The sequence below is a fragment of the Enhydra lutris genome, unplaced genomic scaffold, assembly GCF_002288905.1.
Source record: "Enhydra lutris kenyoni isolate GAN:26980312 unplaced genomic scaffold, ASM228890v2 scaffoldscaffold54, whole genome shotgun sequence".
NCBI lineage: Eukaryota > Metazoa > Chordata > Mammalia > Carnivora > Mustelidae > Enhydra > Enhydra lutris.
Genome location: NW_019154138.1, coordinates 9699559 through 9714127, shown reverse-complemented (window position 1 = coordinate 9714127; position 14569 = coordinate 9699559). Strand labels below are relative to the sequence as shown.

General features: G+C 54.5%; 1 protein-coding gene across 1 annotated transcript in view; it reads right to left on the bottom strand.

The window, feature by feature from the left end:
- Positions 1–1493: 1493 nt before the first annotated feature.
- LOC111157418 (dynein regulatory complex subunit 7) overlaps positions 1494–14569 on the bottom strand; it is a 15992-nt gene continuing 2916 nt past the window's right edge. Inside the window, exons 5-17 of the mRNA XM_022518803.1 lie at positions 12756–12914; positions 11668–11886; positions 10267–10395; positions 8119–8191; positions 7070–7198; positions 6746–6874; positions 5326–5546; positions 4453–4668; positions 3748–3858; positions 3553–3663; positions 2490–2684; positions 1683–1822; positions 1494–1587 (exon numbers count right to left, since the gene is read on the bottom strand). Of these exons, the coding sequence (XP_022374511.1) occupies positions 1494–1587; positions 1683–1822; positions 2490–2684; positions 3553–3663; positions 3748–3858; positions 4453–4668; positions 5326–5546; positions 6746–6874; positions 7070–7198; positions 8119–8191; positions 10267–10395; positions 11668–11886; positions 12756–12914 (1926 nt within the window). The remainder of the gene's footprint in view (positions 1588–1682; positions 1823–2489; positions 2685–3552; positions 3664–3747; positions 3859–4452; positions 4669–5325; positions 5547–6745; positions 6875–7069; positions 7199–8118; positions 8192–10266; positions 10396–11667; positions 11887–12755; positions 12915–14569) is intronic.

Here is a 14569-nt window from a genome sequence, read left to right as displayed (position 1 = left end):
GCCTCCGCGGTGCTCCCTTACACCCTAAGAGCCACAACTATTCTGATGCCAACGACTAATTTATTAATTTGCCTGGGTATTTTTCTATACAAATGGAATCATGCAGCATATTCTTTTTGGTATCTGGATTCTTTTGATACTGCGTATGAGGAATCCAATGTGTTATTCCGTGTGGCTATAGTTCACATTTCGTACCTACTACTGGTATTTTAGGCTAGGTCGTTACTTCAGGGAGCTTTCCTGTGCACTGTAGACATCTGTAGGGTGTTAAGCAGCTTTCCTGGCCTCGCTACACGCTAGATGCCAGGGCCGCTCTCAGACCAGTTGTGACGACCGAAAATGTCTCGAGACCACATTTATGTCTCCAGTCTACTCTTAATGGGCATCTGGGGCGTTTCCAGCTTGGTACTAATACTACCGCTGCCATGAACATTCTAGTACTTAACTCTTAGAGGATGTATATGAGCATCTTGGTTGAGTTCTTTTTTCTTGTTCATTGGGTGGGGGGGTTGAGTAGATGGATGGGGGAGAGTGGAGGGAGGGGTGGATGGGGCAGAACCTAGGAGCAGAACTACTGAGCCAAAGGTTAGTGTTAACTAGATACAGCCAGTTTTCCAAAGCGGTTAGACAGGTTGACCCGCGGGGAAAACTGCTTGAGAGTTCCAATTGCTTCTCATCCTTCCAAGTCTTACTCGTTTTATACATACTGGTGGGTGTGTGGCGGCATTTCATATCCCTGATGACTAATGAATCTGACACTGTCATGTGTTTATTGGCCATTTTTTAAGCTAACATTGGGTGCTTTCTACGTGCCACTTCTACTCCTCTCTGCTTTACAAGTCTTCTTTGAGACAACAATAGTGTCATCCCATTTTACAGATGGCTAAATAGTGGCTGGTAAGAACCGGAGCTGGGATGCTGTTCTTTGCAGTCTGGTGCGGAGCCCCCGCGTTCTGGGGTGGAGCCCCTTGGCCTTGCCACTTGCACTGTGTCAGCTGGGCCAACGCAGCTGCAAACAACTAACCGGCTGTTTGCAGGTGGCTGTGGGACCATCTGCAGAGGCGCCGCAAAGACTCAATGTTCCAATGGAGAGAAGGAGAGGGAGCAATTGAGGAAGGGGCCAAGGTGGGTGGGAGCGGGGAGTCTCAGAGGCTATAGACAGAGAAGGAAAGCAGAGGAAGCCTCCTCCGGAACTTGTGGAACATGAGGTACAAGCGGCCCATGAAAAGCGTGTTTATACGCAACAAATGAATCATTGAACGCTCCATCAAAAACTAATGATGTACTATATGCTGGCTAACTGAACATAGTAAAAAAAGAAAGAAAGAATAGTGTGTTTATTTATAGGAACGTCATGAGAAGCAGGAGCAGACAGGGCAGCTGGGAGGTGGTGTGGCAGTGAGGTCTGGTGCCTGAGGCGACGGCCACTGGCTGGCTGTAGGGAGCTCAGGTCAGGCTCTGGGGGCGGTTTCAGCCAAGGTCCCATGAGGGCCTCAGACGAAGACTTTCAGGAAGTCCACCAGGCGTGGGTCCTTGTGGAGCTTTTCCTCTAGGGCCAGGTATTTGAGTGGGGCCAGCTCCTTGTGACTGAGATCAGAGAGAGGAACAGGAGGTGGCCAGGGCTCATGAAGCCCCACCCCAGCCTCCCGGGGGTCCTCTCCAGGCTCCCCATGCCCGCTCACCGGTTGAGCCGCTGCTCCAGGATGCGGATGCGGAACATGGCCTGAGAGCAGTAACTCAGGTACCAGTCCTCGTCCTCGGGCGTCAGGGTCACCTGGTTCTCCTGGTACCACTGCTGTTTCTTCTGCAGCTCCTGGGTCTCCTGCAGGCATGGGGAGGAGAGAGCAGGGGTGGGATGAAGGGGGCTGGACCTCACCCAGACTGCCGCTGAAATCCCCACTGGTCCCTGGACAGCCTCACCAGGGCCGGCCCTGCCGCCACCACCCACAGAGGCCAGAGCAGCAGAGGGGGGGGGGCACAAAATGCCTCGTGTGGGAGCCAGTGGGGACATGTTTAGAGGGATATCGTGTCCAGGAGGAGCAAGGCTCAAGGCAGAGACAGGCTTGTGAACAAGTGTCCAAGGTTTTCCGAGCTTGTCTGCAAATGAAGGGCATTGTCCGCCCCCGGCGCCTGGCATAGAGCATGTCGCCAAAACTCAGTGGGATAATGCATGCCAACCACATGGTATGTGGCAGAGAGAGATGGGACAAGGGCTAGGAGTCGTTGCACGCCCCGCTTCCATCCACCCATCCACTCCATCCACCACCCACCCCTCCCAGCCACCCTTCCATCCAACAAGCAAGAACCAGGAAGGACAACTCCATGTTTTAGAAACTCCAAGCACTGATAACACTCATCCCCTCATGGGTCCCTCCCAAGTGCTGGAGATGGTGAGCAGACAGCCCTGGGTCCATGTTCTGGAGGTGGACCCCGAGGTGCCCTCCCCTGCCCTGGGGGAGGGGTGGGGGTGGGGGAGGGACTGGCCACACCTTCTCGAACCGGGCCTGGATGAGGTTGGCCTTGTCGATGAGCCGCTGCTTGAAGTCACTGAGGCACTCGTCCTTGACCCGCGCGGCCTGCCAGCGCGTCAGCTTCTCTCCCGGCGGGAGCTGGGCCAGGAACGGGGCCAGGTAGTCCAGCTGGGCCTCCACCTGCCGCAGGTGCTCCTCGTGCATCACGCGCTCCTGCGGCCAAGGTGGGTGGGAGTGAGCTGGGGAGTGACCTCCCCAGCGGCTCCACAGCAACATGGGACCACCCAAAACGAGGCCTTAAATCCAGATCCTGGTGCCCGGTGCCTCTGGGACTGAGGCATCAGGCTGTCCCCCAGAGCCAACTCTGTCTTACGCAGATTCGCATCTCAGCCTGAGCCTGGTGCATCACTCACGCTCAGCTTGTGCAATAAATGGTGGTTATAGCAATGTTAAATCGAAAGCTGCTAGGAACTCCCTCCCTCTTCCACCCAGGGCCTTCTGGCCTGTGTCGGGGGATGGGGCCAGTGAGGCTGGAGATGTGGGGGCAGCACCCATCCCCGGAGTCTAAGAGCCAGTTATCGAATGCCCTGTCCTGCCTCACCAACCCCAAGCTATTTTTAGAACTCTCCACTTGGTTGCTGTAGGGGATTTAGAAGCTGGCCTTGAAAACCCCAAATGGGCCTTCAGCCTGAGGGTGTGACCCGGATGTCCTGAGCTGCAGCTGCCCGAGAACTCAGGCTGCGGCCAGAGTCCTGACCTTGAGGGGAGCCCCAAGTGGAGGTGGGTGCCGGATTTTCCTTCTATCGCCATGCAGTAGAGGCCTCGACTTGGCCCTAGCCCCTGGAGCTGGTGGGGAGACCTGGTCTGGACCCTGCATACTCTTCAGTTCATTGTAGAAATGTTTGCCCAGCAAGGATGACCACAAGGATGGCCTTGTGGATGGATGGCCACAATGACGTCAGTAATGTCATCCCCTATAAAGGGCTTCCTGGCAGAGTTCCTAATCATCCTTACCACCCTGGAGGCCTGTGGGGGAGGGGTCCGGGAAAAGCCAGGGCCCAGGCAGGGGAGAAACGCTCACCATGGCCTCCCGGTACTCTTTGCTCTTCTCGTTGCGCTTGGTGTCGTAGATGGAGATGGTCAGGGCGTGCGCCTCCTCCTCCTCCTCTCGAAGCTTCAGGATCTCCAGCACCTGAATCAGGAAGTAGGGGAGGGCACAGTTAAGACACTCTCCACCCATGCTCCCTCCTACCTGTCCACGCTCCCGTGGGTCCACCTCCAGCTCCGACTCCCAGGCCTGATGCTTGGACAACTTCTCCTCATTCTTCAGCTTCATCATGGCCTCGTACTGGTAGAGAAGCTTCTTGGTGTGCTCCATGGGCTCCACCTGGGACGACAAGCACAGGGACACGGTGACAAGGACAGGCAGCAATGGCTAAGGCAGTGAGCAGACTCTGGAGCTAGACTGCTTGGGTTCAAATCTTCCTCTGCCATTTTCTAGCTGTGTGACCACAAGCAGCTAGCTTAACCTCTCTGGGCCTCATTTCTTCATCTATAAAAATACAGATAATAAAAGAAGATGAACTGGGGGCTCAGAGGGACTAAGGAATGTGGCAGGAGAGAGAGGGTTTAAACGAGGAAAGTCAGTCCTGCAGAGGTGGTAGGACTCTCTCCTACTCCAGTGTTGGTCCCGGGATCTGGCTCTGTCCAGGACTGGGGGGAAGGGACAAAGGAAAAGTCTTGGCTTGCTGGGTGGTCTTTCTTGGTGGGAAAGGGGAAGATTTTCGGAGGAGCAGCAAAGACGAGGGTCCCTAGATGGGAGCTCTTGATTTTCCCAAGGGGCGGAGATGAACTTCTGGGCTAGGAACCATGAGTCTCCATCCCAGTGTTCCCAAGTCATGGGGCTGGCACTGGGGGCCCCCAGACCTTCTCCCTGCCCTCCCTGCCCAGCCCTGCCAGCCATGGGCACCCCCAGACCCACCTCAAAGCTGATGCACATGTCGGGCGTCATGATGATCTTGTTGCCCTTGCTGTCCACCTCCGTGCGCCGCAGAAACTCGCGCTTGGAGGCCGTGATGTGGTCGTCTCGGCAGTGGTAACGCAGCTGGATACGCTCCTCTGGGATCAGAAACACGCGCTCCACCACGTCCTCGTCCGCGGGCTTCGCAGGGTTGCGGGAGAACCGCTCTGTGATTTTCTGGGAGGCCAGAACATCACAGGATGGGAGGTGGGAATGCCCTTGAGGGCAGAAGTAAAGGACACTCAGGGACGCTGGAGTCTAGGGTCTTTGGGGGAGTTTGTGTGGAGCAGCCCTTCCTAGCCAGACAACGGCTCCCGTGGCCCTGTGGGTTCTCAGCACCAGGCCACCTCAGCCCTGTGTAGTGCTGCATTTCTTCTCTAGCTCTCTTTGCAAGAGTCTACTTGTTCACCTCCAGAGATGGGAAGCTCACCACCTCTCCAGGCACCCTGCTTTATCATTAAACAGCCCTTACTGCTAGGAAGAGCTCCTCTGGTACACAGCCATTAAACATAGTTGCCAAACCATTTGTAATGATGTGGAGAAAAAAGTGCACAATTCAAGGTTAAGTGAGTGCTACAGGGATCTACCCAAACCAAACCTATTAACACATGTTAATATCAGAGAGACACCCTTCTGAGGGTGCACTTATTATAACAGTAAGGAAAAAATACTTTCTTCGCCCAGTGGTGGAGGGCACAGTCTGACATCAGGCAGCACTGGGATTGTAAAACAGGACAGGGCCCTTGGGAATGGTGCTGTTTTCCCCCATCCCAGGGTGACCTTAGCCTGCTGGACAGAGTGGGCACCCTGTCCCCAGGCCCAGCGAGAGCTCACCACCATTGGCCGGGGGTTTGACTCCGCGCTGTTCAGAGCCAACTTCTTGACCCTGTCCCCGAAATCCACGTGGCGGTAGGAGAGGAAGTCGGACCGTCCCTGGTAGTACTCCGTCATTGTCTTGGGCGTCTCCTCCCGCTTTATCAGGCCGTCCACGCGGGCCGTTTCATAGAACTCCATGACGCGGTCCATCTCAGGCTGCATGGACTTGTACGAGTGCACTGTGGTGGGAGGTGGGGGTCCTGGAAGTCCACGGGCTGAGACCAGGTGTGCTGGCCCCTGACTGGAGAACACGACCCTGGGCCCCAGGGAGTCCCTGAGTGCTCATGGGTGAGCATGAGTTATTAGCCAATGCCCCACTGCTGGGTTCAGGTTGTTTCTAAACTTGTTATTATAAACAACACCGAGGTGAACATCTGCAGTGTGCATTCTGTAATTCTTGCCTATTATTTGCTCAGGGCAAATTCTCGGCAGTAGCACTGTCAAATATTTTTAAATATTTAAATATTTTTATATTTAAATATATTAAATATAAAAATATTTAAATATAAATATAAATATAATATGTATAAATATAAGTATAAATATATATTTAAATATTTTTTTAAAAATATTTTATTTATTTATTTATTTATTTATTTATTTGAGAGAGGGAGACTATGGGCAGGATGAGAGGCAGAGGGAGAAGCAGACTCTCTGCTGAGCAGGGAGCCCGATGTGGGGCTCGATCCTGGGACTCTGGGATCATGACCTGAACCACCCAGGTGCCCCAAACATACATATTTTAAAGCTACTATTATGTTGCCCAACTGCTTTCCCAGAAAGTTGCACCAGTTTGCTGTTTTACCAGTAGTGACAGGGAGCAACTCTCTGCTGCTTGGCTCATGCCTCACGGGGCCACTTTTGTCTTCTTTGCAACACGAGGCTTGTGAGACGGTTCCTTATTTCCTTCGTTCATTTATTCATGCCTTTCTTCCTTTTATTGCAACCACCAAGTGAGACTGATCGCTTTTTCAGATCAATATCCACACTATGTTTTTCTTTTGTGCGTCCTTGGTTAAGCTATTGATTCTCTCTCAAGACGTGTCCTTCCCTCGCTTCCCAGACTCGAGGGCTCATGGCCACACCCCTGCTCTCTGCATCGTCCTTGTGGGCACATGTGTTGGCTTTGCTGCTCAGCATTCTGACCCCTTGGAAATGTGCCCCACTCCATGGGCCCAGCCTTAACCACAGAATGGTCATGTGGCCCCGGTTTTTGACTTTTCTGGAGGGACATTTGTCACATTTCCCTGGATTTTCTGCCCTTCCTCTGACCTCCCACACATCTGATTTGCTCAGGGAAGCAGGGGTGGTGTCTGTTGCCTGCCTTCCCCCCACCACCCTCCGGACTCCTGCTGGGCTGGCAGTGGGGTCCACTCACCACGCAGAGCCTGGGGATGGCCTGGCTTGAAGTAGTCGATATTCAGGCCTGTGTTCTTGTTGATGTGTTTCAGCTCTAGCATGTCCTCCCGGTGCTGGTACCACTCCTTTATCTCCAAAGTCTCTGTACCTGTGGGGCCCGATCGGTGCCTGCTGCAGAAGGCCAGCTCCCCGCAGCCTCCATCCCCCCAACCCTCTTCCCAGCACACAGAGGCCAGCGGGGCCCACACTCACACCAAGAGACTGGCAGTGACGTGCCCAAGGTCACACAGCCTGCTGGGGAACCTGGCTCTCCTGCCCCAGCAGCCGGGGCTGCCTGCCTTACACTCCAAGTCCTTGTAGGTGGTGAGGCGGCACACGAGGCCATCACTGTTGAGATACGGGGCCCACTTCTCCAGCTTCGCCCTCTTGTACTGGATCACCTTCTTCCCATTTGGGCAGCGGGTCTCGAACGCTGTGGATGCAGAGTGGGCTGGGGTCCCTCCTCCCCAGATTGGGGGACAGGAGGGCCGATCCCACCCAGCCACTCATTGGGTCACGGCACTAAACTCCTCCAGGCCCCAGGCCCGGTCTGGGGAGGCAGAGGGAAGTAGGCAGAGGGATCTGCCCCGGAACAGTTCTCAGGTTCGAGCCTGGCCAGGGGAGCCAGCCAGACCATGCCGCTCGCTCACTGCCAGGCCTCTGCCCGCATGGCTCACTCTCTGCTGGAGCCACCATCCCTTCCTGCCCTTACTGGGCTGACTTCCAACCCCTCAAAACTTAGCTCGGACTCCTTCTCCTCCTGGAGGCCCTTCCTGCCCACCTATTCCCAGCATCCCAAACCAGAGGCCTGAGCTGGGTGTTCCTCCGCTCGTTCCCGTGGTGCCCTCTCCAGCCCTTCCCACTCTGTTGGAAGAGCCTATGCCCTCGCCGTGGGCCTCATCACTCCTAGACAGGAACCTCAACAGCCACTAGATGCTGGGATAGAACTCCAGTGTCCATGCCCAGCTGCATTCTCGGGCCACTCCTCCCTGGTCCGGACACCTCCACTCCCCTATGTCGTCTGGGTGCTATCCTGCTTGGCCTTCTCCCGGCCAGGGACCAGGGGGCGGGTGAGGGAGAGGAATGACTGGGCCCTGGTCCTCCGTCGTTTATTACCCACACTCCATCAGCCAGGACGGGTCAACCGAGCCCCCTCGTGCATACCAGAGCAGTGCCAGGCCCTTGTTCACAGCGCTGAGTGCATGAGGCAGGAAGGAGGTGGCCCAGAGTCCCTGCTCAGACCAGGGTACAACAGAAGGCAGGAGGGGTGGAAATGAGGGGCCCAGGCAGCTTCTGCGGACTCCCCTAAGCCAGTCCTGGGGAGGCCAGGGAACAGAGATCCACGTAGGCTACCTTCAGGGGAGATCTCAATCTGTTCCACCCAGGAAGGCGGCATGTCGAAACTCTTGTCCTCATCCTCCTTGCCCTGTGGGGAGAGGCGGGGAGAGGCGGGGAGAGGGCAGGCTCTGTCAGGCCTGGTCCTGGGAGCGGAAGCTAGCCTCCATCTTGCCCCCCAGGGCCCAGCCACAGGGGCTGTCAGCTCCCCCAGGGGAGCCAGAGGTCACGGGCATCTCTGACATGGTAGAGAGGAAGAGGCGGCAGCGCAGGAACCCTCCCTTGACCCACCTGACTCGTACTGTGATCCCACCCGCTGTGTGCCCAACCTTCAGTCAGTCAGCATGGGCACCATGTGCAGCCACTGGTCCTTCCTTGAGAGAGAGCCTTCTGGAGTCAGGTGGACCCAAGCCCCACCTGCAGGACGCAGCCCACACACCTGGGCAGGTAAGTCCCTTCACTGCTCTGAGCCTGTTTCCTATTAACAGGACCACGAGGGAGGATTAACAGATAGAATGTATATAAATCACTTGAGACACCGCCTCCCTCCTGTTTTTGTTTTCCTTTCCGAGCCTTAGTTTCCCCATCTGTAAAATAAGGCCTGCTTTACACAAATGGTCCTCAGGCGAGGTAACTGAAAACCTCGAAAAGAGTTTTTCTCAATTTCAAACTGTTCCACAAACGTTGCTTACATCTAGGGCCACCAGGGGGCGGCAGTGCCCCGAGATTTACTGCCAGGGAGGCTCTCTGGTCTCCAGAGGTGAAGATGCTGTACCAAGCTCCTCGTGGCCACGGTCTCATTTTATCCCCGAGCTGTCCGGAGGTTATAGAACAGAGTCCCTGTTCAGGACACAGACTTGGGAGCCAGACTGTCAGATCCCAGGTTCAAGCCCAAGCTCTACCACTCGCTGGCCATTGACCTTTGGGTATATTACTTCCCCCCTTCTGTGTGTAAGTCTTCCCATCTGTAAAACAGGATGACAATAATCATAAACGATAATACGAACGCCCACCTCACCAGGTGGCTGTAAAGATTTGGACAAGTTAATTCAGGTTAAGCACCTGCTAATTCAGGTTAAGTGCCTCCTGGCCCTGGGGGCCATGGGAGTGTTCCGGACTGTGATGGGCTTAATTGTGTCCCCCTAATCAGGTCCTGACCCCCAGGACCTCAGAAGGTGACTATATTTGGAGATAGGCTCTTTCAAGAGGTAGTTAAGGTAAAATGAGGTCATTGGGGTGGGCCATAATCCCATGTGACTGGTGTCCTTGCTTGAAGAGGAGATTAAGACATGCGTACAGAACGACCACGTGAAGACACAGAAGACAGCCATCTACAGGCCAAGGAGAGGGGCTCAGAAGAAGACAAAATGCTGACACGTTGGTCTTGGACCTCCAGAACTAGGAGAGAATTAATTTCTGTTGTTTAAGCCTCTCAGTGTGTGGTACTTTGTTATGGCAGCTCTGGCCCCCTGATATCCCTAGTCCTGTTACTGTGGATATAACTGATCCCAACCCCCCGTCCCTTCCACTTTATATACAGACAATGAAACTGAAGCTCTCCATGATTGGGAAGTTTGCCCAAGGTGTCACAGCCAAGAGCTAAGGCCTCTGGGCCCCGACCCCCAGGCACAGGTCCTCACGGAGAACTGCCTAGAAGGGCTCCCGACTAGGAGATGGGAGAAGGACGCTGACACCATGCGGAAGGCCCCAGGCCAATGAAGGGCTGTGAAGACAGACAAGAAAAGCCTGGAAGCATGTGAGGGGGATCATGGTGGCTATGCAGGAAGGCCTGGAAGTGAGCCCAGGGCTGCGGTCAAGGTCTTATCACGCCTATTGCTGGGACATGCTCTTTACAGAAACAGGGCAACCATCGACCAGGGTGGGCTGCATGGGAGCCAGAAGACCTGGATGCAAGTCCCAGCCCTTCCCTACCCACCCCCACCCCCAGGAGTTCCTGGGCAGGTCCATGAACTTGTCTAGGTCTCAGTTTGCCCGTCTATAAATTGAGAGCATGGTCCAGGCCCCTCTGCTTTGGGGAGTATACAATCGGTTCCTCTGGCCCATTCCCCTCCAATACACACACACGTGATAGAGACGTTGGTCGGGTTGGCCTGACAGGGCACGAAGCTCCATCCCACCGCCAGCCCCCACGCCGCGAAGACCCACCAGGTTCTCCATATCTTCATCATCATTCATTCCGTCGTCCTCTTCCTCAGCCACAGCCAGTTGAGGCTTGTCAGTCCCCAAGAGCAGGTACTCCCACCTCACAGGGTCTCCCAGGTCAAAGACCAAGTCCTGATGGGGGAAGGATCAGCTGAGCACACCGCAGGGCCAGCACGCCCCCTCCTGTTCATGGGGCGGGGGTGGGGGGGCGGGCAGCTGCACCCAGAGTAGAAGAGGGACCCGGGCCTGGGTCTCAGAGGGGCAGAATGTCGGCTCCCGGCAGCCTCTTTGAGTCCACGCCCATCCTCCTCATTTCAACAGGGAAACTGAGGCCCGCCCCCTCCGCCAGACTCCCATGAAGAAATCCTGCTGTTGGTCTCCATGAGACTTGGCAGCTCTCTGGCCTGGGACGGGCCCGGAGGTGGAGGTTATCCCGCACTGTCAGGGGAGCGTCCCAAGCAGAGTTTAGAGCAGACGCAAGCCAGCAGTATTTTATGGGACAGGGAAATGGTAGGTTTGAAAAAGGGACGCCTCACGGTTTTTCCCTATGCCGGGGAGAGGGGGACTAGGCAGGCACACAAGGAATTGCACAGAGGAGACAGGTGGGAATTTCTCTTCCGTGGGGTGGGGCCCCCACCTGCTTTTCATCCAGCCTATCTGAACTCAGGTGTGCGGCTCAATGAATTTCCATAAATTGGACACACCTGGTTTCCTGCACCCAGATCAAGAAATAACATATTGCCCACACTCCAGAAAGCCCTCCTGTGTCCAGTTAGGACCCTTCCCCAAACGTGTGCGTGTATTTCTAAATTATGTTATGTGGCACTGGGTTTTATTTACGTGTATACACAAAGACACACACAGACACCTCTGTGTATATGCACATAGAAATATGGGAATTCACTGTACACTTAGGATAAGCATACTGTTCTGCATGTATGTTGCACTTCAATACATCATTTAAAAAAAAAAATCATTCAGGGGCGCCTGGGTGGCTCAGTGGTTTAAAGCCTCTGCCTTCAGCTCAGGTCATGATCCCAGGGTCCTGGGGTCGAGCCCCGCATCGGACTCTCTACTTAGCAGGGAGCCTGCTTCCTCCTCTCTCTCTCTGCCTACTTGTGATCTCTGTCTGTCAAATAAATAAATAAAATCTTTTAAAAAATCATTCATACAAAAACAATCCACATTAAGTAAGGATACACATTCCAAAGAGATATTAATCATATTAGATATTAGATTCTAGATAATAATATTAGAATAGTTATGTCTGGACAGAGGAGTGGGCTATGGGGACTCAGCCCTGGGGAAAGTCTGGAGCTCTGTGGCAGCAAGCTTGCCCCACAGGGAACCCCCACCCCCACCCCGGGACTGCCTGTCACACTGGCCCCGCACTGGGCCCAGTACCTTGCAGCCGTTCCAACAGTCCTGCATGTTGACCCAGTAGTTCTTATGGTTCCAGAGGCTCTCGATGCCCAGGAAGTGGTCGTCCTGGGTGCTGTAGCTGCGTGCCGTGAGTGGGTCAATGAAAAAGCTCTCAGGCACCTCGCGCTTCCCTGACAGCACCAGGACCCAAGCGTGCACCCGGAGGCCATGCAGGGGGTCGATCTTTGCTTTCTCCAGCTCCTGCACAGGAAAGGTGGGTAAGTAGGTAAGCATGGACCGATGGGTGGGAAGGGGGGTGTCGGGGCCCCAAACATCTCCCCAGGGCTGGACAACCAGCAGGAGAGCTGAGTTCCAGTCCAGAGTGCATTTTGCCTCACTGCATGACCTTGAGGACATCACCTCACTTCTGAGCCTGTTTTCTTATCAATACAGTGGGAGAGTCTGAGTTTATCTGTAGTTTACAAACTGGGTCCTTTGGCACCCTAGAGCATCTGGGATTTACTGGCTTTCTGCATTGCCATTCTGGGTGGGATTTTATCCAAAGGAGGGTAGGGGGCACTGTGGGGCTTCCTCCTCTGCTTCCCTCTGGAAGGAGGGGGACCGTCATGTTCATTATTGCATCCACAGAGCCTGGACGAGAGGAGATGCTCAGCAAATACTACATGGAAGGAAAGGAAAGGGAGGAAGGAAGGAAAAGAGGGAGCAGGGGGAGAGACGAGGGTATGGGTGGATGAAAGGAGAGCTAGAGGGTGGATGGGACGATGGAGACCTGGGAGGACAGAGAGCAGGGAGGACAGATGGGGAGTGTATGCAGGCAGGTCTTTAGGGAAAGAGTCTGGAACCAGGAGAACATCACAGCCCAGCATGGAATGAATGCGTGGCCTCAGGCAGTAGAGCTCTCTGATATGAGGAATCTCTTGCAGAAGCTGGCTGACCACCAGGGAAAGATTCCCACATTGCTGGGCAGAGGTGCGGGATGGCGGGGCACGGAGGGGGGGGATGTGGATCTGGGGTCCACGGACACATCCCCTCCCTGCCCTGTGTCAGTTCTCAGCTGCTAGTGGCCCCTCCTGGAGAGCTGAGCACAGGGACCGGAGGAAGGGACCCACCAGGAGGCGCTGTTCCTCCTCCTTCCACCGCTTTTCCTTCTCCCCTTTGATCTCCTGCTGCTTCTTCATCTTTTGCTCCTGCTCGAACCTGCTGCTCAGGTCTCTGGGTGGTTTAATGGCATACTTCTTAGGTGGTACCTTCTCTTCTTCCTGCACCTCCTGTCACCCAACGAGAGAAGAAGGATCAGCCGCCCTGCATCGCCCAGCCCTCGGACCAGGAGGTCACAGCTGCTCCAGAACCCTCAGCCCCCAGGCTTTTTGGTGCTAAATGCCTCAGCTCCCACTTCCCTGACTTCAGGCCCTTCTGGATATGGGAAGGAAACAGTAAGAACCTTCTCCCCAGGCTTGTTCTGAGAAGCAAAGACAAGGAAATGCCCACGTGAGGTGCCAGGCACCACAGGGATCGGGGGATGTGATTTTCTCCCCTTCGTTGCCCACGGCCCTTTCTGCCTACGATCCAGATCTGACCTAGAAAGTGGGCGAATTGTGGGGAGTTGGAGTTCCCAGATTCTGTCCTTGGAGGGTTTCAGGCGCTGACTTAGAGTTTGCTGGGTTAGGAAGGAGACGAAAGCCTGTGTGCGTGCGTGTGTGTGTGCATGTATGTGCCTAAGAGTGTGTGCTAGCTGGCAAGAAAAGTGTCCTGGGCACAACACCACAGAGGCTGCAGATGTCCCCGGGGCCTGGGACAGCGAGGAGGGGAAATGGTGGTCTCCGCAGCCCGGAGTCCGCCAGGTGGGGCCTGGGCCCCCAGGTCTCCTGCCCTGAGATGCAGACACCGCTGGGGCTTGACTCTGATCATGGAGCCTTGCAATCAGTCCAGTCCACAAACAACATTTTCAGTCTGTACTGTGGCTAGTTCTCAAATGCAAAAAGATGCTTTTTGATTCCTAAAATTAAATGCATTTAAGAGTGTTTTTTGGGGCGCCTGGGTGGCTCAGATGGTTAAGTGTTTGCCTTCGGCTCAGGTCATGACCTCCAGGTCCTGGGACTGAACTCCAGCTCAGCGGGGCGTCTGCTTCTCCCTCTCCCTCTCCCTCTGCCTCTCCCCCTCCTTATGCATATTCTCTCTCTCTCTCTCAAATGAATAAATAAAATCTTTTTTTTTTTTTTTAAAGAGTGTTTCTTGTGTCCACAGCAGCCTCTAGCCATGGGGGGCTGTCAGTCAGCAGAGATAAACATGACCACAACCTGCTGGAGGGTTAGCGATAATTTTTTGCTGTTAAAAAATTTTGAGGGGGTTCCTGGGTGGGTTAAGCAACCAACTCTTGTTTTTGGCTCAGGCCATGATCTCAGGGTTGTGAGATCAAGCCCCGAATTGGGCTCCGTGCTCAGTGGGGAAGCTGCTTGGCATTTTCTCTTTCCCTCTGCCTCTCCCCCTGCTTTCTCTCAATAACTAACTAAATAAAATCTTTTTATTTTTAATTTTTATTATTTTTTAAAGATTTTATTTATTTATTTGACAGAGATCACAAGTAGGCAGAGAGGCAGACAGAGAGAGAGGAAGGGAAGCAGGCTCCCTGCTGAGCAGAGAGCCCGATGCAGGGCTGGATCCCAGGACCCTGGGATCATGACCTGAGCCGAAGGCAGAGGCTTTAACCCACTGAGCCACCCAGGCGCCCCTAATAAAATCTTTTTTTAAAAGGGGGAGTCTTGGGGCGCCTGGGTGGCTCAGTGGGTTAAGCCGCTGCCTTCGGCTCGGGTGATGATCTCAGGGTCCTGGGATCGAGCCCCGCATTGGGCTCTCTGCTCAGCAGGGAGCCTGCTTCCTCCTCTCTCTCTGCCTGCCTCTCTGCCTGCTTGTGATCTCTCTCTGT